Source organism: Lithobates pipiens, unplaced genomic scaffold (assembly GCF_037356315.1).
Source record: "Lithobates pipiens isolate NorthernLeopardFrog02 unplaced genomic scaffold, aLitPip1_a1.2 Scaffold_1, whole genome shotgun sequence".
NCBI lineage: Eukaryota > Metazoa > Chordata > Amphibia > Anura > Ranidae > Lithobates > Lithobates pipiens.
The window spans coordinates 235400808-235427527 of NW_027507685.1; the positions used below are offsets into that span (position 1 = coordinate 235400808).

Consider the following 26720-nt stretch of genomic DNA (forward strand, 5'->3'; position numbering starts at 1 on the left):
GTACAATAGGCCTCGGTACCTTAACACCTGTCTCTCAACAGCCATGCTGTTAAAACCAGCGATGGAGAATCGGACCTTGACACAGAAGGTGCTCTCGCAACTACAGTCACCAGGGAGCCTTCGCAACCAGGCGTACTAGGTCGGTGCATCAGGGACGGAGAGGCCAATCCGGGGTAATCAGCATTACTGGAGCCCCCTCGGCCTCCACTCTGCGGAGCAGACGTGGTAGTAGCTTTAGAGGAGGAAAGTCGCAGGTCAGTCGGTACTGAGCATATAGAGCCACCAGCACGATTGATGTGTCTGCCGGAGGATCTCTTATCCTGGATACGAATCTCGGACCCTTCCAACTGACACGGGAGGCCAGAAGATCCACATCTGGTGTGCCCCACCGCAGGCACAGTAGCCTGAACATCTCTGGATGCAACGCCCATTCTCCTGGGCCCAGCATCTGGCGACTTAGGTAGTCCGCCTGCCAGTTTTCCACTCCTGGAATGTAAATGGCCGACAAGGCCAGTACATGCCACTCTGTCCACTGAAGGATGTGAGCAACCTCCCGTGCTGCAGCCAAGCTACTTGTTCCTCCTTGATGGTTGATATATGCCAGCACGTGGCATTGTCTGACCTGATTCTGATCGGATGCCCTCGTAGTCTCATTGACTATGTGGAGAGACAAAGCCTGATCACTCGGAGTTTGAGCACCCTGATCAGCAACTTTGGGTTCCTCACCCGCCCAGAGACCCTGGGTCGACTGTACTCCCAGTACTCCACTCCAGCCAGTCAGGCTGGCGTCCGTTGCGATCACAGTCCAATGCAGAGGTAGGAACGACTTCCCGGACTGAAGTCCCGGGGACCTCAGCCACCAAAGCAGGGAGTCCCTGACTGACTGGTTCACCTGAATCTGCCGATCCAGGGATAACGGAGATTTGTCCCATTTTGGCAATATCTCCTTCTGCAAGACTCTGGTGTGAAACTGGGCATACAGTACCGCTTCGAGGGAGGCCATCATGAGGCCCAGAACTTGCATGCAGAAACACAGCGACGACCACCTGCGGTTCAGCAATAGTTTTACCGCAGCTCTGAGAGTCTGCAGTTTTTTCTGAAGGGAGTAAACTCTTGCTTCCATGGGGTCCAGCAGTAAGCCTAGGTACCTCCAAGCGCTGAATCGGTATGAGCACAGACCTTTTATAGGTACAACAGCCACCCAAATTCCTGCAGGGTTTGCATGGTGATTGCCACATCCTCCTTCAATTCTGAGGCGGAAGCTGCTCTCAGAAGCAGATCGTCCAGATAACCAACAATTGCGATCCCCTGTTGTCTCAACGCCAAAATTGGAGTCAATACCTTGGTAAAGACTCAGGGTGCTGAAGCCAAGCCAAAAAGGGGGAGCCACAAACTGGTAGTAGGCTTCCCCGACTGCAATTCGCAGAAACCTCTGATGCCTGAGGCACATGGGTAAGTGCAGGTACGCATCCTGGATGTCCAAAGATGCCAGTGAGTCCCTTTGATGGAGTGCAGCGACTACTGAGCGAACGGATTCCATTCTCAACCTCTGTACTTTAACAAAGCAATTGATCCAAGATTGGATGTACCCCTTCCTTTTTTGGAGACTACAGATTGGAGTAGAACCCCTGGAACCTTTCCGACTCCAGAATAGGCACCATCACCCTGCGGCTTAGCAGGTACCATACTGCCCCCAATAGGGCCTCCCAGTGAGCCAGGAATAAGGGTATGCTGGAGGGGAAGAATCTGTTTGGTGGCCAAGAGAGGAACTCTATATTGTAGCCAGAGGAAATAAGTTTGCAGGCCCATTGGTCAGATAGCTGAGAGACCCACTGGGCTGCAAACTCCCGAAGGTGATCCCCCACCCGTATGACGGGCGGGGCAAACCTTCATGTGGTTGGCTCCCCGTCGGGGAGTCGAACCCCGGTCTCCCACGTGACAGGCAGGGACACTTTTATACTAACGAGGAAGCACTTTTGCTCACAGGCTTTTTAGGCTTGCGGTTCCAGGGACGCTTTTGTCCCTGAGAGGTCATCCTGTTGGACTAGGAGCGTTTAGCCGAAGTCCCGAATGGAAGAACAAACCTCTTTTGAGCGGAAAATGAGGGCCCTTGCCTGCGGCGTGGCTCCTTAGTCTTCCTGGCCTATGGAAGCAAGGTACTCTGCCCACCTGTGACATTCTTAATGTCATCCAACGAGGCTCCAAAGAGCTGCTCACCAAGGAAGGGTAGATCCGTCAGGGCTTTTTTAGATGCCTGGTCCGCCGACCAGCATTTCAGCCAAATCAGGTGCCTCATGTCAGCCAAATGTACTTAAGACCGTGCACTAACTGGTCTGCTAGTTCCACGCAGACGGGAGTAGCCTGCTGCTTCTCCAATTTGCGGTGCAAAAGTTTTGCCCATTCAGCAAGTGTCTGCAACACAATCGCTGCGGTCGGTACTGGTCATATTGCTGACCCCCCCAACCGTAAAAATAGGGAAGGGCCCACTGCCTTGGTTCCTGTCCATGGGGTCCTTTAAACACAGGAGCCCCCTCTACCGGGATCGTAGTTACTTTATTTAACCCGGATACTGGGGGGACCACTACTGCAGCAGAAGGACCTGCTGTATCCCGATCTTCAGGGTATCACGTACAGCTGTGATAAGCGCTTGTGTGGGTACTCATCCTCACTGTCCGATTGGTCCTGGTCAGTGTCACCTGAAACGACAGAGCAGGGGCCACCAGTCTTAGCGGGGCCCGAGTCTGCATCAGAGCTCTCCCCAGAGGACGGGGGCAGGGGCCGCTTTCTACCACCTTGCGCCCACACACCGCCTCCACCCTGGCAACGAACGTTTTCAGGACCGCTGACAAGGCGTCCAAAGGCACTACACTGTTTGCAGACGAGCCGGTTGCAATTGTAGGGAGTTAGGGGGAAGAAACATCAGTTTCTGAAGCCATGCTGACCCACCTTTGGGGACTTAGGACAGGTGCACAGTCCCACCCTCCTAGCTGCTGTAGACTAAAGGGCCCTCCCCGCAGGACTCATAACCCCGACCGAGTTCTGCTTCGTTCAGCTACTAGAGTGTGTCCTGTGTCTGCTCCCAGGTGTCCTGATGAAAAAAAAATGCACTATTCTGAGCCTCAGGGACCATCGCTGAGCATAAAAAAAATGAGCTGGGCTACGACAAAATGGCCACCGGGCATCCAGTATAAAGGACATAATCACAGGAACAATGGCGGCCGATCTACAGTAAAATGGTTCCTGACCATGCTTCCCACTGAGTCACACCAAACATGGCCGATAAACAACTGTACACAGAGGAGGAAAGTGAAAAGAGAGAAAATGGCGGCAGAACAGCGCTATAGCGATCAGCATGTGCAGACCTCCAGACACCCAGCACAGCCCCCCCATCCAAGGTGAGAGCCCCCCAGGAGACCCCTGGCTATAGGCACACACACCGCTCAGCAGCCCATCATACAGCAACCCCCACGGGGGGAGGGGAGATAGGGACAGGGAGAGAAGAGAGGGAGTAGAGGGACCCCCGAATCGACCTCCCAGGGAATGCCCAGCTGCTCAACCCCACCGAGGCAGGGAGAGCTGGTATTTACCATCCGGACTACCTGGGGACATTCCATCACAGACCCACTCCCGAAGAGTACAGGGAGGCTGCTGGCCACGGCACACTGACTCAGACATCAGTAGCCCGGTCATATGTGTGCCCCAGGGCATTGCGCTCACCGGCCGCCCCTGGAGCCTGAGGAGCATGTCGTGGCTGACCCAGCGCGTAGCTATGGACTGCACACGCTTGATGGCCAGGCTGGGGAGACTACAAGGATAAGGGTATCCAGCCCGTCACCCAGCCGGCTGATAGTAGATCACAGGATCCAAAATCTTGTGCAAAAGACAAACTTCTGCAAAAAAATCCAGGGACCGATGGGCCCGCAGGGTTCCTAGGTCCATCTCCTTCACTAAGCAGAAAAAAAACTGAGCTGCAGAAGGCAGGCTAAGGGGATGTTACTGGAGGGACCGCCCCCCTGGGCGGAACAGTAAGTTCTGTTTTTTAACATGTTCTGCCTAGTCCTCTCCTGAAGGTGGCGTAACAACCCTATGGTCAAAATTAATGGAGCTGTGTCAATCAGTGAACGAAAGAGAAATGCATTTTAAAAAAAGCCTAAAAATGTAAAACGAATACAGCCACCACATCTAATGAACGATAATCTGCAATATTAGATTTTTGTTTGTGGGTACAGCATGCTGCATTTTTCCACACTGGAATACATCACAAACACACATGAAGACAAAAAAAAAAAAAAAAAAAAAAAAAAAAACACATGTAAACAGTAACTTAGTAAGAATAAAATTGAAATAAAGTTTAACCAGTTCCGAATTTCCCACCGCGCATATACTGTGGCAGGGCGGCCTGGATGCACAAAACAATGTACCTGTACATTGTCTGCGTTCCCTGGTCTGTGGGGTGCACAGGATCGCAGCTGGGGTGACCTGCTTCCGCCGTCATTGGACACAGCAGGAGCTAATCAGCGGGGCCACTGGCCACCTACAATCGTTCTCTGGAATGACAGAACGGCGGTCTGCCTATGTAAACGAGGCAGACCGTTCTGTCAGATAAAGAGATTCCTAGTAATCAGGAACACAGATCTCTCCTTGTCCAGTGTCAGCATCCCCCACAAAGTTAGTAAACACACCCAGGGAACACATTTCACGCTTTGATCGCCCCGGATGTTAACCCCTTCCCTGTCAGTGTTGCTGGTCCCCAAAAAGTGTCACTTCGTTTTCAATTTGCCTGCCACAATGTCAAAGTCCTGCTAAAAATCACTGATCACCGACCATTACTAGTAAAACATAAATTTTAAAAATTCATTAGGCTTTCAACAATCTTTAACCACCTCAATACAGGACACTTACACCCCCCTTCCTGTCCAGACCAATTTTCAGCGCTCTCACAGTTTGAATTACATAATTTTTTTTTTTTCTTAAATCAATTTATAAATTTGGGCCAATATGCATTCTGCTACATATTTTTGGTAGAAACAAATCCCAGTAAGTGTATAATTGGTTTGCACAAATGTTATAGCATCTACAAACTATGGGATATACACTGGAATTTTAAATTTATTTTATACTAGTAATGGCAGTGCTCAGCGACTTATAACAACAGGACTGCGATTTTGCAGCAGGCAAACTGACACTTTGTGGGAACCAGAGACACGAAATACAGTGATCAGTGCAAAAAATATGCAGTCACTGTACCAATGACACTGGCTGGAAATGGGTTAAACATCTAGGGGGCGATCAAAGGGTTAAATACGTTTGTGTACGGATTTTACTAAGGGACACTTTGCAGGGGGGAAAAAAAAATCCAGAATTCCCAGCTGACAGGCAGAGTTGGCCTGCCTTCCTCCCCGCCAAGCAACGGGTGCTGGTGGATATCCATTGGTCCTGATCCGCTTCTGCTGTGATTAAACGCAACAGAAGTAGCATGCCCCTCACTCAGAAATGCATAATCATGTATTTACGTACGTGAGAAATAGATAGCTATAGAGATATATAAGATAGAGATTATATTATATATATATATATATATATATATATATATATATATATATATATATATATATATATATATATATATATATATATATATATATATACATATATACATATACACATACACACACACACACACACTAAATCAGTATTTCAGCAATAAATTTATGGTACACAGTATTTTAGCAAACTATGTCAACTTTGTGTTTAAATCAGCTGTACCAACCAATTACAGGTTTGCATTAACCTAGTTAACCCCTTCGCACCAACCGCACACAATATGCGCGGCCTCTCGTGGGTGGGCCCTAATGCTGAGCAGCCACATGTATGCGGCCCTGTTAAAACAACTCACTGCACTGGGAGCGCGCTCCCAGCACGGTAGCCGGTGGGTACGGGAAAGCTCCCGATGCACACCAGCGATCGGGACCTTTCCAATCATGTGACCGCCGTTACAGCCAATCACAGCGGTCACATGCCTCCATCTGCCAGCTTTTAGAACGCCTAAAGGGCCGGGAGGCAGAAAGGGGTTAAATAAGCACTTTTAACTTTCCACACTAACAGGATCTCTTCTAAAAGCACTCACCACTCTTGTAGGGATCAGTCAGGTGAGAACCGAAGTTATACACCAAGTCTAAATGTCTCCGGTCTTTCAGCTTGTTCCCAAGGTCCCGAAAAGCGTCCTGTGCTATGCTTTGCACATGCTTGCGCGCCAGGCCCAGGTTATGCCTTTCATTGGCTTTCTGGACCACCTTAAGGATGTCGCCATAATCCGGGAAAACATCTCTGGTTTTATTAATAAACTTTTCCAGGCGGCGATTGACCTCCTTGTATCGGGTGCCCTTGTACTCTATCCGTTGCTCTATAACCCGACCTGTAAGGCTGGAGCAGTCTTTCAGCTCGCAGAGTTTCTCATAGATACGTATCATTTTCTGTTTCAGCCTCGACTCCTGAATGTATGTAGAGTCCTCATCATCCATATCATCCAGACTAAGCTCCTTCTCTTGCAGCTTCTGGATCTCCTGAGCGTAAAGCCGCAAAAGGCTCTCGAGGCGCCGGATCTGATGCTTGGATGCCGCTTTCTTTTCCGGTACCTCCTCATTTGTATTTTCTGTTTCTACCTCCTTTGAGTTTTCAGTTTCTACCCATTCCTTTGGGACTCCGGCTTCCACCTTGTCACATTGTGGAGTAGCCGATTGCGTTCGCAGGGGGACTTTTTTCTTCTCGGAATGATTCTTGAGCACAGTACACAGTTCGTTGATGTAAACATAGAGCTTGGTTTGCTTGCCCTGCACGCGGGTGAGACAGCGACCCAAAGTGTTGCGGAACTCTACAGACGAAAGGTAGCTAGCGTTGACCTTGGAGTGACATTTTTTAAGGAAGGGTATTACCTCTGGATGTTCAGCAGTTAACTTGGAGCAGTAATCCACAAACTGAAAGGATAAAAGGGTGCAGATGTTAGGGGAAACAATTTCCATCACAAAACTGAAAAACCTCTTACCACAGGAGCTGACCTCTCAGGATTTTATAGCCATTGCTTTTCCTTTTCAGTAAAATGGTCAAAAGTTTGTTTTGTTAAGACAGGGTGAAAAGGGGTTACAAAAAAAGTGCGTGTGTAATATACACACACAGTATCTCACAAAAGTGATTACACTCCTCACATTTTTGTAAATATTTTATTATATCTTTATGTGACAACGCTAAAGAAATGACACTTTGCTACAAAGTAAAGTAGTGAGTGTACAGCTTATATAACAGTGTAAATTTTCTGTCCCCCTCAAAGTAACTCACACAGCCATTAATGTCTAAACCGCTAGCAAAAAAAAGTGTGAATACACCCCTAAGCGAAAATTTCCAAATTGGGCCCAATTAGCCTCCCTGGTGTCATGTGACTTGTTAGTGTTACAAGGTCTCAGGTGTGAATGGGGAGCAGGTGTGTTAAATTTGGTGTTATCACTCTCACTCTCATACTGGTCACTGGAAGTTGAACATGGCACCTCAGGTCAAAGAACTCTTTGAGGATCTGAAACAAAGAATTGTTGCTCTACATAACGATGGCCTAGGCTAGAAGAAGATTGCCAAGACCCTGAAACTGAGCTGCAGCTCGGTAGCCAAGACCATACAGCGGTTTAACAGGACAGGTTCCACTCAGAACAGGCCTCACCATGGTCAACCAAAGAAGATGAGTGCACATGCTCAGCGTCATATCCAGAGGTTGTCTTTGGGAAATAGACGTATGAGTGGTGCCAGCATTGCTGCAGAGGTTGAAGGGGTGGGGGGGTCAGCCTGTCAGTGCTCAGACCATACACCACACACTGCATCAAATTGGTCTGCATGGCTGTCGTCCCAGAAAGAAGCCTCTTCTAAGGACGATGTATAAGAAAGCCCACACAGTTTGCTGAAGACAAGCAGACTAAGGACATGGATTACTGCAGGGGTGCCCAACCTTTTGAAGAGTGAGGGCCACTTAAGCAACTTGGTAATCGGTCACGGGCCACAATGAGCGGAGCGGGTGGATGGCATTTCCGTGTCCACTCTGCATTTGGAGAGCAGACATGGACGCAGCCCACGATACTTTTTAGCTGATCGTATTGGAGGTAGAACACAAGTCGGTTAATGTCGGCCACCAATTAGAGGTGAATGGAGGGTCCAATTGGTCGGAACTGACCGTGTGAAAGGGGTCGAAGGTTGCTTTCATACTGTTGCGCTGCGGTTTACCCACACCCCGTGAATGCAGTGAACATTTGGCTTTCCTGCAGTTTGCAATAGACTTCTATTATATTCTGCAGGTTTGTTGCACTTTCAGAAAGCTCACCAGACTCGTAGGTAATAATAGAAGTCTATGGCTCAGTGCAGGTAACTGGTTGGGCACCCCTGGATTACTGGAACCATGTCTTGTGTTCTGATGAGACCAAGATAAACTTATTTGGTTCAGATGGTGTCAATTGTGTGTGGCGGCAACCAGGTGAGGAGTACAAAGACAAGTGTGTCTTGCCTACAGTCAAGCATGGTGGTGGGAGTGTCATGATCTGGGTCTGCATGAGTGCTGCCGGCACTGGGGAGCTACAGTTCATTGAAGGAACCATGAATGCCAACATGTACTGTGACATACTGAAGCAGAGCATGATCCCCCTCCCTTCGGAGACTGGGCGCAGGGCAGTATTCCAACATAAGGACCCCAAACACCTCCAAGACAACCACTGCCTTGCTAAAGAAGCTGAGGGGTAAAGGTGATTGACTGGCCAAGCATGTCTCCAGACCTAAACCCTATTAACCTATTGAGCATCTGTGGGGCATCCTCAAACGGAAAGTGGAGGAGCACAAGAACTCTAACATCCACCAGCTCTGTGATGTCATAATGGAGTGGAAGAGGACTGCAGTGGTAATCTATGAAGCTCTGGTGAACTCCATGTCCAAGAGGGTTAAGGCAGTGCTGGAAAATCATGGTGGCCACACAAAATATTGACTCTTTGTGCCCAATTTGGACAATTTTCACTTAGGGGTGTACTCAATTTTGTTGCCAGTAATTTAGACATTAATGGCTGTGTTGAGTTATTTTGAGGGGACAGCAAATTTACACTGTTATACAAGCTGTACACTCACTACATTGTAGTGTCATTTCTTCAGTGTCGTCAAATGAAAAGATATAATAAAATATTTACAAAAACGTGAGGGGTGTACTCACTTTTTTGAGATATCGTATATAAGAAATAATATCACTTGCGCCAAGCAAAGCATAACACCAGCATTCCACAGTCTCCTTCCCCACTATGCTGTGACATGAGGTGCAAGAAAGATCAGATTACACAGACAGATGGATGAAACAAAAGAAGAGACCTTCTCATTAGGAGAACCAAGTGTCAAAGATGCACCTTTTGTTTACGAGACAAAGATTTTATTCCAGAAAGGTTAGGTGGCTCGTGCACCCATCCGCCCCTCCTTTTTTTCTGTCCTATCCACATCTGTATCTAGGTTATTTACCCCCCTCCCCTGGTAATTACATGCTTTGCATATCCTACCTGTATATTTCCCTTGTATTTATACATCTCTATTTTTCTAACAAAGCAAAACTGCTCAGTCCACTCTTCATGACTAATTACAGCCCCACCACCCTTATTTTTAAAGAGAGGTGCAGGAATAGAAAACATTTATACTTACCTAGATGGCTGCCAAGTCTACACAGAGAGACTCTGTACCGTCTCGGTACCGCTCTGTTCGCTGCCCCTCCAGCACTCACCGGAGGGGGTGAAATCAGTTGGTTCAGGCCCTCGGCGGTACACTGAGGCCGAGTCAGCTGCTGGTCAGGCATCTGGGTGGACCCCAACATTATTGTCGGGATCCCTGCCTCTGTGACATTAGCCGATAGCAGGCTTTAGCCTGCTTGGCTGAATCTGGGTCACGGGGGTGGGGGGCAGAAATAAATGCACTTCTGTGATCCACAGGAGAAATATGGCCAAATAGCTTTGACCATACTCCTCCTTTTAGGATCACTTTACACACATCTTAAAGAGGAACTATACTTACCTTGAACCCAGTGAAGTACCGTCCCAGGAACTCAACCCTGGCCGCTGTCATCTTTGGGCGGCCGGCCTTTGGGTCTTGATAGCCGGCCGCTGTCATTGGCTGAGCCAAGACGACTGAGCCCCAACTACGTCATTCCCACATACGCGAGGGAGTTCCAATAGGTTCGGCACTGCCGAAATTGTGCAGCGAGCCGTGCTTGTGCAGTTTACTCTACGGGGCGGACAAGCTGGTAAAAGGCATTAAAACAGAATAGAGAAAGCATGCGTCTTCCTGCCTGTCCATTTCCATTATGGAGTCTAATGTTCCACTTTATACCCAGCAGGCTTCTGGCTGGTCATGTAATGCCAAGGGTACTTTCTTTTCTCATCGGGCATCAATGGGGCTTACTCCTGAACAGATTGGCTCTAATATAATGATATGAGTGCCCTTCTGTGTAACAGTATTGTGAACCCAAGGTGGCACGATAATGCACCTCCAGGGGGTGTGTCCATGACTACCTGCACTCGCAGGAAATGGGTTGAATGTTGCTGGGGGGGGGGGGGGGTCATTCAACCTTGAAGATCACTGACACTTGACTCCAGAATTCAGGAGGCGAGCATAGCAACATAGGGTGCATTTTTTTTTCTCTAGTGATTCTAAAGGTATATATATATATATATTTATATATTTTTTTTTTTTTTTTTTTAATAAACATAATATACTTACCTGATCTGTGTAATGGTTTTGAATGGAGCAGCCCTGATCCTCATCTTCTCAGGTCTCGTGCTTGCACTCCTGGCTCCTCCCTCATGGCAAGCGGTTCGATGGAGGCACTCCTGCGTGCTCACTCCCGACCTGGTTCTGTGCGTCCATAGACTCAAGGAGCTTGGCTTCGCCCCTCCTCACTGGCTGCGGGTGACCGCTAATGGCTCCCGCTGCTGTATCTAAGCCACTGAGGAGGGAGAGAGCCTCTGCTTACATCAACATCGCTGGATCGAGATTGGGCTCAGGTAAGTATAAGGAGGAACTACACAAAAGCCTTTTTTTTTTACCTTAATGCATTAAAGTGATATTAAAGTTTGATTTTTGTGTTTAGATTTTTTAATGTCTTGCTTACCTGCTCTGTGCAATGGTTTTGAACAGAGCAGCCCTGATCCTCTTTGTGGGTCCCCTGCTGGCGGTCCGGGCACCTCCCTCTTGCAGAGTGCCCCCACAGCAAGCAGCTGTCCATTCAGACATAGCATGGCTCAGCCCTGTGCCTGCCCTCTCCTCAATGGCTCACTGGCTGTGATTGACAGCAGTAGGAGCCAATGAGGCGGCAAAGACCACGGAGAGCTGCTGCTCTTGTGCACATCATTGGATCAGGCAAATATTAGGGGGGCTGGTGCTCACAAAAGTTTTTTATTTTTTTTTAACCTTCATGCATTTGCATGAAGGTAGAAAACTTTCAGTCTTTATAACCCCTTTAAAAGAAACAGCCTGAGAACATAGGAGCAGGACAGTAGTAATCATAACTTTGACCAAAGGTGAGAGGTTAACTAGAAATAGGCATGGACCTCACTAAGACAAAAAAAAAAAACACAAGTGTGCAATACCTCCTCAAAAAGTTTTTGGTTTTCTACACCCATCGAGGCCTTGTTTTGAGTGTTTCCGCCATCTTTATTTCCACTGCTCTGCGGCTCAGATGCTGGAGGCGGCTCAGGTGGACTTTCCTTTACTTTAGGGGACCAGGATGCTTTAGGAGAGCAGGATGCTTTAGGAGAGCAGGATGCTTTAGGAGAGCAGGATGCTTTAGGAGAGCAGGATGCTTTAGGAGAACAGGATGCTTTAGGAGAACAGGATGCTTTAGGAGATGCTTTAGGGGATGCTATAGGAGAACAGGATGCTATAGGAGAACAGGATGGTATTTCCTCATCATCACCATCGTCCAGCACAATGATATCAACCACCTTGGCCATCTTTCCACCTCAAAATCTCCAAGGCAGAGAGTTCTGCGTGAGCATGGCAAGCCAGGGTAGGCGAGGCTCAATCCCAACCTGAAAGAGAGAAAAAAAAAAAAAAAGGGTAAAATACATTCATGCTTTTCTTGCTGTACATTATGATCATGCTGAAATAGGGGTACATCTAGCCAGAGCGATAAGAGCAGTGGTGGTCAGCAATGTTGGGTGGCTACTAGGGGTGCAACGGATCGTCACCGATCCGTGATCTGAACGGGTCACCCCGCTTTGATCGTCACACACCGCGATCCGCGGTCATGGCCTAGCTCCGAAGCGCCGGCCATCTTTCTACACCCAGGCCGTTTACAATGTGATCGTTCCGTCAAATGACGGAGTGATCACTTGTAAACAAACCATGTCATTATGCCGGTTCCTCTCTCCCCTCTCTGTACTGATCTGTACAGTGGAGAGGGAGAGATCGGATGGATGCAGCGATGTGGGCTGCATCTGTAGTGCCCACAGCGCTGCTCTTTGAAAGCCTACTCTGCAATACCGTGCCATACCCTGCCAATGCTCTGCCAATATTACAGTGGGGGAGATTGTGCATATTACAGTGGGGACTATACGGCGGTGGAATTTTCACAGGTTTTTGCAAATTAAATTATTATTTGCTGATCCGAAAAATGATCCGATCCAAGGAACGATCCGATCCGTGAGTTTTTTGATCCGTTGCACCCCTAGTGGCTTCAAATGTGGCCCCCCATCATCACCAAAGGAATACACACAAAATTCATTAGCTGAGATAGCAGACAAACAGGTTATGGTCAGGGACTGCGGACGCGGTACAAGAGATGGTCAGGGACTGCGGACGCGGTACAAGAGATGGTCAGGGACTGCGGACGCGGTACAAGAGATGGTCAGGGACTGCGGACATGCTGCAGAAGACAGACTGAACAGGCTATAAGAAATGTTGGAAACCGGGTACATGTTTTAAGAGACTGCTATAGATGGGAGAACTATTAAATGTGGCTGCTAGAAATCACTACCATCTTTCTCCTTCTCTTTATCTTTTAATTTATGAACAAGGAACGCACATGGGTCGGGGACCAGATAAATCGGATTGCAATATGATAGAAGTTTATTTAACCAACAGACTATCCTACGATGGTGGTAGCTGCATAGCAGCAAACTCCATATCACTGAGCCGTACTCTGTAGATTGCAATGTGGAAAAACAAGAATACTTTGGAGTGCATAATAATCTGAATCATTAAGCCATGGATGTTCTGTACCATTACTGTATCTGTGCCTTCCTTGTAATGTGCTCTTTAATAAATAATACAAATTTGTATTTGAAAATAAATAAATCACTACTATAACAGGGAAGTAGGGAAACGCAGATTAATGTCTTCAGAGGTTTCTAGAGTTGAACGAAAAGTGCCAGAGGGCTGCAGGTTGGGGACCATAGGATTAGAGTATGTAAACTCTAGGGCCTCATTCACATGGGCATATCTAGCCATACACCCCTGTGAAGAGCGGAGTTCACTTGCATGGGCTGCACAGGTGTTCTGTGCAGGCAGCATGTTTAAGTCAATGACATGTGACCGGGCTGCACGGACCTACACAGATCTTCAAGAGCATCCCAGAGCATACACTTGTGCAGACCTGATGCACCGATCAGAATGCAGTTGGTCTGCATTCTCATACATGCATCAGAGCTACAGATGTGCATTTCAGGATGGAAGGTTTGGATATCCGTGCAGCTGGCCAACTCTCATTGCTTTGAACAGGCTGTCTGCACGGGTTTGCATAAACACATGTGCATCCTCTGCGGGTGAAGAAGACCCTTCACACAGGTGTAGGGATAGGTGCACCAGTTTGAATGAGGCCTGAATCTGTCTTTTTAGTATGTTTAGAATCATGCAGCACTAAACGCCACACAATTAGCAGCAACAATGTCACCTACCTTGTGTGCGTCTTCAGTTGGCTGTTGGGTTGCCCATCCAATAGACCCCATAAGGCGGCCTATGGCCAACTGACGAAGCAAGCACAGCAGCCTGGTAACACTGCTACTAATTGTGAGGCAGGGGCCAGTATGCTCTTTTCTGAACATGTTTGGGGCATTTATTTCTAAATGTGGCTGAATGCTGCTACTGGCATTCCAGTTGGAGATTCTGTTTTATGTAAAAGTAATCCTAGCAGCTATACAGCCAGTATATCACTTTTACAAAGGGCAGCATAAGAGATCTCATCACTTCCGGTTTCAGTCTCATGTAAACAAACAGTTACAGGCTTGAGAAAGCATCTGCATCTCTTTGGAGGTCAAATGAGAGATCTGGGGTTTAATAAACCCCAGATCTCTCCATAAAGGGGACCTATGAAAGCCCATGCTATCACAAGGGATGTTCTTCATCCTCTCTGTTAGCAATAAAGTTGATCATTTTTTTTTAAATAAAATACAATAAATATATATATATTTTTTTAAAGTTAACCACTTGAGACCCGCGCTATAGCCGAATGTGATCTGTGATCTATGAGACTCGCCTGATCACTGATCCGAGCAAGGGGTCGATCCCGACCCCTTATCACGTGATCAGTTGTCAGCCAATGACAGCTGATCATGGGATGCAACGGAGCTGGTAATCGGCAATTATTCCTCCTCGCGCTGACAGCGCGAGGAGAAAAGAAAAAAGAGCCGATCACCGGCGGCCGTGATCGGGACATCAGTCCCGATCACGGCCAGCCCTGCCAGTGCCCACCTGCCCCCTGCCAGTGCCACCTTATTAAAAAATAAGTGCCCCCCAGCAGTGCCACCAAGCAGTGCCACCCAGCAGTGCCCAATCTGCCTCAACAACGGTGCTGCACCCCAGTGCCACATATCCGTGCCCATCAGTGCCACCTATCAGTGCCGCCTCATCAGCGCACTTCAATGAAGGAGAAAAATGACCTGTTTGCAAAATTTTATAACAAACTATTAAACATGATTAATAGCTCTATTTGTGGGAAGAAAATGATAAAAATTTCATTTGGGTACAGTGTTGTATGCCCGCGCATTCAAAGTGCATCAGCACTGAAAGCTGAAAATTGGTCTGGGCAGGAGGGGGGTTTAAGTGCCCAGTAAGCAAGTGGTTAAAGCGCCCCTGTGGTCATGCGCGCAAATGCACATCAGTCCCACACACATATGTAAACAGCGATTGCACCACACATGTGAGGTACTGCCGAATGTCTGAGCAAGAGAAATAAATTCTAGCACCAGACCTCCTTTGTAACTCTAAACTGGTAACCTGTAAAGGCTTTTAAAGTGTCGCCTGTGGAGATGTTTACATATCGTAATTTGGCGCTGTTCCACATAAAAAATTGCACCCACCATCATTTTATTCTCCAGCGTCTCTGCTTAAAGTGGAACTTTAGGCAGAAAATGAAATCCTGTTCGATGACTTCAGGCTGGCCCCATTTGCAGTTATATCTATGCAACACATTAATAAGGATCAATTCACATCCATGCATGTTGCTTTTGAGTGTTTCTGCAGTATTTTTTTTCTATGCTTGCTGCATTCTTTTTTCACCACGATTTGCGATTTTATGTTTTTTTTTAAATGTTTTTTTTGGGGGGGGGTTTGTTGTAGGGCAGATTTAAAAATGCAAAAAGTGGCAAATTGGCGGCACTACATGCCTATTGAACCAAAAATAAATACAATTTCTATGGAAGCCCTCCCGGCAACTTAGGTCCACGCTAGAGCCATCTTTTGGCTATAGCACGGATGGGAGGAGCTTAAAGTCATGGTAAAGCTCCTGTTTTTTTTTTGTTTTTTTTAACAAACATGTCATTTACCTGCTCTGAGCAAGGGTTTTACACAGAGCGGCCCCCATCCCCACTGGAAATTGATTGACCGCAGCGGGAGCCAATGGCTTCCTCTGCTATTGAGACAGCGGCTGGAGCAGAGTGCTCATCCTGTTGCTGGAATGACCAGGTTCAGGTAAGAAAAAGGGGGGGCTCTGGGGAGCAGCTGCAGCACAGAAGGTTTTTCACTGCAATGCATAGAATGCACTACGGTGAAACACTGAAGATTTGCGATTCCTTTAAGATTGTAAGGGGGGCGGGGTGGGGGGGAAGCTTGGTCGAATCAAGATCACAATTTTTTAACAACTTCAATACAGGGTATTTTCACCCCCTTCCTGCCCAGGCCTATTTTCAGCGCTGTAACATTTTGAATGACAATTGCTCGGTCACGCAGCACTGTATCCATATTTTCATAATTTCCCCACAAATGGAGCTTAATTTGCTGGTATTTGATCACCTCTGTGGGTTTTATTTTTTGCGCTATAAACAAAACAGCGACAAGTTAAAAAAAAAAAAAAAAAAAAAAAAGCCCACACAATATTTTTAACTTTTTGCTATAATAAATATCTAACATTAAAAAAACAAAAACAAACAAAAAAAAAAACACTTTTTTTTTCCTCAGTTTAGTCTGATATATATTCTTCTACATATTTTTGGTAAAAATCGCAATAAGCGTATTGATTGGTTTGCGCAAAAGTTATAGGGCCTACAAAACAGGGGATAGATTTATGGCATTTTTATTATTTGTTTACTAGTAATGCCGGCGATCTGCCGTTTTTATCGTGACTGTGACATGGCGGCAGATATATCGGGACACTTTTGACACTACTTTTGGACCACTGACAGTTATACAGCGATCAGTGCTATAAATATGCACCGATTACTGTATAAATATCACTGGCAGGCAAGGAGTTAAAACTAGGGGGCGATCAAGGGGTTAAATGTGTTACCTAGGGAGGGATTCTAACTGTAGTGGCAGGGGACTGGCTGGGTGAGACCAATCGGTGTTTCTATATACTAGGAACACACGGTCTGTCTCCTCTCCCCTGACAGAACGTGGATCAACGAGAACTTCTACCATCTTGTCTGCTGCCCAGAGGACCCCCCCACGTCTCTGGGGCGGATGCAGAGCGCATTGCACAGAAACGCTGTATGTCCTTTGGGGTGCACCGAATGGGTTTTTTGGTGCCAAAAAAGATACCAAAAATTAAAAATACAATAGGCCAAAAATGACTTTTTTAAATATTTTAAATAAAATGTATACATTTATATAAACACATTGCTAATAGTATTAGCAAAATTTCCATGCAGTGCAACTTTAGCAGATATGATGCAGGAGATGGTCAGAGACTGCAGACATGATACAAGAGATCAATGCAGCCTCACCAGTGCCCATTAAATGTATCCACACTGTGCCCATCACTGTAGCATCTCCCGTGGTGTCACGGAGCTGTGTGAAACATTCGACCGCGCTATGACAAAAGTTCCTCCCTCCTCCTAGCCCAGGGATATGCAATTAGCAGACCTTCAGCTGTTGCAGAACAACAATTCCCATGAGGCATAGCAAGACTCTGACAGCCACAAGCATGAGACCCAGTGGCAGAGGCATGATGGGACTTGTAGTTTTGCAACAGCTGGAGGTCCGCTAATTGCAGATCCCTGTCCTAGACCAACTCGTGTGATAGACAGAACACTGCATCTATCACACTAGCTGGTCTAGGAGGGCGGGACTTTTGTCACAGCACAGCATAACATTTCACACAGCTCCGTGACATAGTGGTCTCCCGCTGTGACGAGTAAGGAGGATCGTGGTGAGGAGGAGGAGAGAGCAGTCAGTTATGGCATCACACACACTGAGATCGTGGAGGGGAGGAGGGAGTGGAGGAGACTCCCGCAATGGGCGGCACCAGCGGCGGACCCCGCCCCCTTTCAGTATTGGCTCATTTTTGTTATCGGCTGTTAACGAAAACAGTTTTCGGCCAATAAGTTTGGGTGCACCTCTAATGTCCTTGCCTCTGTTTCAGAGCTGAATTCAGGCAAAGATTCTGCCCCGATACATCCCTGAAACTGAGAATAGGGACAGACAGCGTTGCTGTGCGATCCGTGGCCGGTTTAGATATGTACCGAGCCTTAAAGGGGTTGTAAAGGTTTGTTTTATATTTTCTAAATAGGTTCCTCTAAGCTAGTGCATTGTTGGTTCACTTACCTTTTCCTTCGATTTCCCTTCTAAATGTTTTTTTTCTTTGTCTGAATATCTCACTTCCTGTTTCTCCTCAGTAAACTTCTCACCATCATCCGAGCTGGTGGTTAGTCAGCCAGAACAGCTTACTGAACAGCTTACTGGGGTGAAACAGGAAGTGAGAAATTTAGACAAAGAAAACAAAGAAAAAAAACATTTATAAGGGAAATCGAAGGAAAATGTAAGTGAACCAACAATGCACTAGCTTATAGGAACCTATTTAGAAAATAAAAAACAAACCTTTACAACCCCTTTAATGTGCCAACAGCCATCCCTTGGTCTGCTCCTTCATGTAAAAACTCTAAGAGGGCCGGAATACCCACAGACACCTTCCTGGTGTCCAACCAAGAACAAAACGCTTTCCAAAATTTACAATAAAATTGCTTGGGTCACCTGCTTTCTACTGGATCGGATTGTATTCACTACCCTATCTGAAAGCCCCTTAGACTTCAGGAGGGTTTCCTCAGATACCAAGCTGACAGTTTTAGACTGAATTTGCGGCAGCCGGACCGGGTCATGGGGCAACAGATCTTCCCTCTCGGCAGCATGAGGGGAGGTTCTTCTGCCAGGTGTAACAGCATGGAAAAGTAAGCCCTCTTCGGCCAATATGGAACCACTAGAATCATTGTGGTGTGTTCTTGTGCAAATTTCTTCAGCATTAGAGGAATAATCTTGAACGGGGGGAAAGGCACAAAGACAAAATGCCCACTTCTGTGCCAAGTCATCTATCTCCTTGGTCCCTTTGTCTCTTTGGAATGAAAAGTACATTGGAACTCTGGCATTTGACTTGTTGGCGAATAAATTTACCTGCAAAAGGCCCCATTTCTCTGCAATTAGCTGGAAGACGTCCCCGTTTAGCGACCACTCCGATTATCGAACCTGGTGGCAACTCAGGAAGTCTGCCAGACGATTGTCCACCCCCTTGAGGTGGACTGCTGAAATCAAGCATAGATTGCCCTCTGCCCAAGCAAAAATGGCGCTGGCCAGCCATATCAGGGATGTACACAATGTCCCTCCCTGTTTGTTGATATAGGAGTGTCGCTACACTGTCCGACGAGATTTGAACATGGTGATCCCTCACTTCAGTGGCAAATGCTTTCAGAGCCTCCCAAATCGCCTGCAGCTCCCTACAATTGGCCAACCTTTGGGACTTTGTTCTGGACCAGGACCCTTGGCCCACTAAGGTGCCCAAGTGGGTCCCCCATCCTCAGGCACTGGCGTCTGTGGTGATAAGGACATTGGAAAGCACCATAGAAGACCCCAAACGAGGTTTAGATCAGGGTGCATAAATATACATCCCTTCAAAAGGGAAGCCATAAAATAATTGGGGATAAAATTGCTTTCGAAATTTTTTGTAGATCACCCCTTTGTTCAGTGGTTTTAAATTCAAAATTAGGCAGAATTTGCCCCAATGGTTTCTAAACCACAAAACATTGATATTTATCTCTAGTTGTGGTACTGGAATGAGGACCCGCTGGTCTACCCGGTGGCCAATCTGAGACAGAAGAGCTGCCGCCTTCTGAGTATTTCTGGGAGAGGAGGTTATAAATGTTCTTGCTGGAGGAGTGCCCCTGAACTAAATCTGATACCCTTCCCAGATTAACCTCAGAATGAACCCATTAGGGGTAATCTTTTACCACTGTGGAAGAAATAGCCCCAGTCTGCCTGCCACTGGGACCAAGTCATTGGATTTTTTTTTTTTTTTTTTAGTAGAGGAAAAAAAAAGTCTGCCACCCTTCTGTTCCCCCCTCCCCCACAGCTTTAGTGGCTGGTTCCTTAGGGGCCTGTGAACGTGACCTCTGGGCAAAAAAAAAAAAAAAAAAAAAAAACGCATTCCTGGGACTTTTTAGTCCCTTGCTGACCGGCTCAAGCAGACATACAACGGCAGAATGTCTCTCCTGCACCAACTGACGTACCTGTGTGTCAGTCCGTATAAGCAGGACAGTGGGCATGCGTGCCCCATGTCCACCGGTGGCCTGCGATCATGGTGATGAGAGGCAGAAAGGGGAACTGCCCATGTAAGCAAGGCGACTCCCTGTTCTGCCTAGTAACATGACAGATCTTCTGTTACCAGTGATATCTGTCATGTCAGTAGTAGCCCATCCCCCTACAGTTAGAACACACTGAGGGAACAGTTAAAGGGCCTAAATCTATCCCGTAGTTTAATTTGAATACACACACACACACACACACACACACACACATATATATATATATATATATATATATATATATATATATATATATATATATATATATATATATATATATGTGTGTGTGTGTGTATGTATGTGTGTATGTGTGTATGTGTGTGTGTGTGTGTGTGTGTGTGTGTGTGTGTGTGTGTGTGTGTGTGTGTGTGTGTGTGTTGTACATTTTGTATGTTTAATATATCTTAGCATTTTTTTTTTTATATAAAAACTTTGTCATTTGTTTTATCTCAAAAATGTTTTTAAAATATCAGATTTTTTAAAGTGTGCGTGCGTGATACATAATTTTTTTTCCCCTCTTTTAACCAGTTCCCTACCGCCATATAGTAAAATGACAGCGGCAGGAACCCTTCTTTCCTCCGGGGGGACATATGATGTCCTCGGCCTCCCAGCACAGTGCAGAGCGCACGCTCGCCGCATCACCACGGACCCGATGCGCACGCCAGGTGGTCCGCCAAGCACCCGTGATTGCTCATCACAGAGCAGGGACGTGGATCTGTAAACACACATAGATCCACGTCCTGTCAGGGCAGAGGAGAACTGATCGTATGTTCTCAGTACAGAGGAACACTGGTCTCCTCCCCTCATCAGTCCCCTCCCCCCACCATTAGAATCACTCCCTAGGACACACGTTTAACCCCTTCAGCGCCCCCCCTAGCGTTAATCCCTTCCCTGCCAGTCACATTTATACAGTAATCAGTGCATTTTTCATAGCACTGGTCGCTTTATAAATGTCAATGGTCCGAAAATAGCGTCAAAAGTGTCACGTCTGTCCGCCGTAACGTCATGGTCACAATAACTAAAAAAATAAAAATGACAAATTATCCCATAGTTTGCAGACGCTATAACTTTTGCGCAAAACCAATCAATGTACGCTTATTGGGATTTTTTCTTTTTTTTAACCAACAATATGTAAAATATATATCGGCCTAAACTGAGGAAAAAAATAATTGTTAAAAAAAAAAAAAAAAATGACTAATAATTGGGATATTTATTATAGCAAAAAGTACTAAATAGTGTTTGTTTTTTCAAAATTGTCGCTTTTTTGTTTGTTTATAGTGCAAAAAAAATAAACGCAGAGGCGATCAAATACCACCAAAAGAAAGCTCTATTTGTGGGAAAATTATGACATTATATAATATATACACACACAGTCCAGTATACACTGGGCTATATAGCAGTATATAGCCCAGTATAGGTACCACAATTCTAGGAGGTGGTGATGGAGGAGGGGGGAGGGGAAGCAGGAGGATGATAATGATGAGAAGACAAACAATGAATTGTTGTCACAGCCGGTCTCAGCCATTCCTATGTCTGCCCACACTATATACACTCCACCTACCCCGCTCCATTTAGAGGGAAAGTCCGCTCAGGAGAAACGAACCTGTCACAGACACCACAGCCGCTGCCTAATCACCGGTACGGGCTGCCCTCCGCCGTAAAGTACCGTTAAACGACACAGCGCCTTCTTCCGGTGCCCCGTCTAGGCGTCAGAAGCGAGAGGAGAGCTGCGTTTCCGCTTCCGGGAAAGCGTCAGAGCGCGCGCAGTGACAAGCGGGAGAAGAAGAGGGGCGGGGCCGGATAGGATGAGGAAGGGAGGGGGGCAGAGCGCGGGGATGGGGAGGGGTTGGGGGCGGAGCAAGAGAGGATGAGGCGGGAGAAAGGCGGTGTCCTATCACTTAGTGTCCCCATCAAAGAACGTCCGCCCTCAACTGCGCATGTGCAGCGCATGCGCACTACGCATCACAACCCATCACCTACCACTCTCCGGAAATTGCCGAAACTAAACAGCTGATCATTCACGCATGCGCACTTCCCATTAACTCGCCTCACAACCACCCGCACGTTCACGAGGCTCGTTCACTTTACAAAAGGGGCATGGTTTTGGTTGGTTAACCACGCCCTACAACCACCCGCACGTTCACGAGGCTCAAAAGGGGCGTGATTTTGGGCGCTTATGCACTCGCTCCACTATGTAATGCACAGTGTGTAGGGCGGTGAAGAGGGCGGATACGAAATGCTTATTAACACTTATAAGGGCCAGTGTGTGGGACGTGAGAAACAAACGTGACGCATGCGCACTGCGCAACGGACACATTCTGATAGCCTGTGTGGGACAGTGAGAAACAAACATGACGCATGCGCACTGCGCAACGGACACATTCTGATAGCCTGTGTGGGACAGTGAGAAACAAACGTGATACATGCGCACTTCGCAACGGACACTTCCTGATAGCCATTTAGTGTGGTCGGTCATAAGGGCACATGACGCATGCGCACTTACATACGGACACTTTATGATAGCCATACAGTGTGGTCGGTCATAAGGGCACATGACGCATGCGCACTTACATACGGACACTTTATGATAGCCATACAGTGTGGTCGGTCATAAGGGCACATGACGCATGCGCACTTACATACGGACACTTTATGATAGCCATACAGTGTGGGTGTTGTTAAGGGCACATGACGCATGCGCACTTACATACGGACACTTTATGATAGCCATACAGTGTGGTCGGTCATAAGGGCACATGACGCATGCGCACTTACATACGGACACTTTATGATAGCCATACAGTGTGGGTGTTGTTAAGGGCACATGACGCATGCGCACTTACATACGGACACTTTATGATAGCCATACAGTGTGGGTGGTGTTAAGGGCACATGACGCATGCGCACTTACATACGGACACTTTCTGATAGCCATACAGTGTGGGTGGTGTTAAGGGCACATGACACATGCGCACTTACATACGGACACTTTATGATAGCCATACAGTGTGGTCGGTCATAAGGGCACATGACGCATGCGCACTTACATACGGACACTTTATGATAGCCATACAGTGTGGGTGGTGTTAAGGGCACATGACGCATGCGCACTTACATACGGACACTTTATGATAGCCATACAGTGTGGGTGGTGTTAAGGGCACATGACGCATGCGCACTTACATACGGACACTTTCTGATAGCCATACAGTGTGGGTGGTGTTAAGGGCACATGACACATGCGCACTTACATACGGACACTTTATGATAGCCATACAGTGTGGTCGGTCATAAGGGCACATGACGCATGCGCACTTACATACGGACACTTTCTGATAGCCATACAGTGTGGGTGGTGTTAAGGGCACATGACGCATGCGCACTTACATACGGACACTTTCTGATAGCCATACAGTGTGGTCGGTCATAAGGGCACATGACGCATGCGCACTTACATACGGACACTTTCTGATAGCCATGCAGTGTGGTCGGTCATGAGGATGGGACCTCCTATTTTTGTACTTTCTGTGGTTTGGTGAGAATGCTGAAAACAAACGAATGTGGCGCATGCGTAATTCGCACCGGACACTTTTCCATATCCATATTTTTTGACCCAAAAAATAATAATTGAAGGGCCAGTGTGTGGGGCGGGTTATAAGGAGGATGCTTCTATGTTCTTATAACAACCTGTCACTACACAACAATGCCTCCTGCTATTGAGTAATAATCCTATAGTTTATTTTTTAACACGTTTCACATTAGTTCTAAATTATTATTGATTTTGGTAATATATTCCCCTATGTGTGCCTATATAACAATGCGTCCTGCTATTTAATCCTAATGTCTCTTTTTAATATTTTTTCCCAATATTTATTTATTTACATATTAGCCAACCAGAGCCCATACAACAATGCGTCCTGCTTTTTATTACTAATCTTTATTTATTTAGGTTTCTATTTATTAGTAATTCCAAAAAAGTATTTATTTCTATATTAACCTATGTGTGGCTAAATAACAATGCATCCTGGGATTTATTCCTAATCTTAAATTTTTTATATATTACCCTATATGTGCCTATATCAAAATGCGGCCTGCTATTTATTCATTATATTATCTATATACACACACACACTCCTGAAAACACATATCATTAACTGCAAACATACGTCATCTCATTACTAGGGGTGCAACGGATCAAAAAACTAATGGATGGGATTGTTCCTCGGATCTGAGTCACGTATCGGATAATTTTTCTGATCATCAAATAATAATTGAATTTTTGAAAAATCTGTGCAAATTCCACCAAAATATAGTCCCCACTGTAATATCCACATCATCTTCCACACTGTAATATTGGCTGAAAATGGATTAGTATGGCTGTGTATTGCCTAGTATGGCTGGGTATTACCCAGTATGGCAGGGTATTGCCACGGTATGAAGGGATGTCTGTGAGACAGCAATTTTCACAGAGCAGCGCTGTGGGCACTACAGATGCATCCCACAGCACTGCTGCCATCTGATTTCTACCCTCCACTGTACAGATCTGTACAGAGAGGGGAGAGAGGAACCAACGTCATCATGACGCTATTTTTTTCTAACAGGTGTTCACTCCGTCATTTGATGGAGCAATCACATTCTAAATGCCGACAGGTGCACTAACATGCCCGCCGCTCCAGAACTAAGCCGAAGCTGCAGCCTTTCCTAAGGCCGAGACCGCATAGCGCTCCAAAGAATCACGGTGCATGTGCAGATCCAAACGTGGTGACCCGTTTGGATCAGGGATCAGTTCCGATCCGTTGCACCGTACTCACTACTCAGGTTCGCACATGTAGGCGTGGCCTCAAACTTTTGAAACAGGCCTCCAGGCTTATTCACCACCAGTGCATCACTCAATCCATAACCTACCATGCCATGCCCCTAAACATGCCCTAAAAAAAACGCATGCAACATCCCTGAAATGTCTTATGCACAAGCACAAGAAATTTACAATCATATTGTGACGGGAGGGCACATGGAACCCAGAAGTCCTTGTCTAAGTTACCCTGTGCCATCCTGGTACTGATTACCTCTGGAGATGTACTGTCTGGTCACCTAGGCTGACTTAAGTGCTTGGGTAATTAACATGTTAATTATGGAATTGTATTTCAAGTTGTTGCTATAGGGGAGGGGGGGGGAGCAAGGCTGGACTGGAACAAAAATTTGGCGCTGGACTTCATCCAGACCGGCCCACTTTAATTTTGCAAACACGCAAAAAAAAGTATATAAACTATACGCAATTGCGCAAAAAAGCCCCTAGAGAGCCCCCCTTACATCAGGGTCCCCAGAGAGACCCTCCTTACATCTGGGTTCCCAGAGAGCCTCCCCCTTACTTTAGGGTCCCCAGAGAGCCTCCCCTTACATCAGGGTCCCCAGAGAGCCTCCCTTTACATCAGGGTCCCCAGAGAGCCCCCCACTTACATCAGGGTCCCCAGAGAGCCTCCCCTTACATCAGGGTCCCCATATAGCCTTCCCCTTACATCAGGGTCCCCAGAGAGCCTCCCCTTACATCAGGGTCCCCAGAGAGCCCCCCACTTACATCAGGGTCCCCATATAGCCTTCCCCTTACATCAGGGTCCCCAGAGAGCCTCCCCTTACATCAGGGTCCCCAGAGAGCCCCCCACTTACATCAGGGTCCCCAGAGAGCCTCCCCTTACATCAGGGTCCCCAGAGAGCCTCCCCTTACATCAGGGTCCCCAGAGAGCCCCCCACTTACATCAGGGTCCCCAGAGAGCCTCCCCTTACATCAGGGTCCCCAGAGAGCCTCCCCTTACATCAGGGTCTCCATATAGCCTTCCCCTTACATCAGGGTCCCCAGAGAGCCTCCCCTTACATCAGGGTCTCCATATAGCCTTCCCCTTACATCATGGTCCCCATATAGCCTTCCCCTTACATCAGGGTCTCCAGAGAGCCCATCTTACATCAGAGTCCCTAGAGATCATCCGCCTAACATCAGGGTCCCTAGAGAGCCAACCCCTTACATCTGGGTCCCCACAGAGCCCCCCCCCTTACATCTGGGTCCACAGAGAGCCCCTCCTAATATCAGGGTCACCAGAAAGAGGGCAGGTAGTGCGCCAGGACCCTGTGGTTGGGGACTCCTGGACTGACTCGGGACTATGGGCCCCAGATTCGGGGCTATAGCCCCAAAAGTCCCTCCCAGCAATGCCACTGGCTGTCACTGAAACCGGCCCACTGAGCCATCGGCCCACCGGGAAACTCCCTATAGTCCCTATGGCCAGTACATGCCTGGGGGGGAGTATCCATGAGCACCCCTACCTCATTATCTAACCCCCTTGTGTTCAAAGTGTATAAAAGCCTGAATTATGTCCAATAAAGGATTCAAGATGCTTTGACCTTACAACGCTCCACACACACTATCATCTCTCAATCTCTGGGTAACAGATCGAGAGTCCCACTTCTTGTCAAGTAGTAAGTGCCATTCTGCATCAATTCATCTCATTGATAAATGACTGTGCCTGACGCAGAGTGCATTGTTCCCCTCCCCCACTCCTAATCAGTCTACCTCATGCTCTATCATAATCTGCAAGCCCCTCAATGTCTGTGAGACAGTGACTGATAAACCGTAACCGTAACACACACACACACTGCCTGCCACTCACCTACTTTGTCATT

The 26720-nt window shown here is 47.0% G+C and overlaps 1 protein-coding gene across 3 annotated transcripts in view; it reads right to left on the reverse strand.

Annotated features, from left to right (window-relative positions):
- DAXX (death domain associated protein) overlaps nt 1–21814 on the reverse strand; it is a 60941-nt gene extending 39127 nt beyond the window's left edge. Inside the window, exons 1-3 of one of the 3 annotated variants that reach the window (XM_077484704.1) lie at nt 21655–21814; nt 11640–12080; nt 6128–6974 (exon numbers count right to left, since the gene is read on the reverse strand). In XM_077484704.1, coding sequence (XP_077340830.1) covers nt 6128–6974; nt 11640–12002 — 1210 coding nt within the window. In that variant the 5' untranslated portion in view covers nt 12003–12080; nt 21655–21814. Of the gene's footprint in view, nt 1–6127; nt 6975–11639; nt 12081–21612 lie in introns of all 3 variants that reach the window. The other 2 variants (XM_077484705.1, XM_077484703.1) reach the window with 2 other exon arrangements.
- Nucleotides 21815–26720: the final 4906 nt, after the last annotated feature.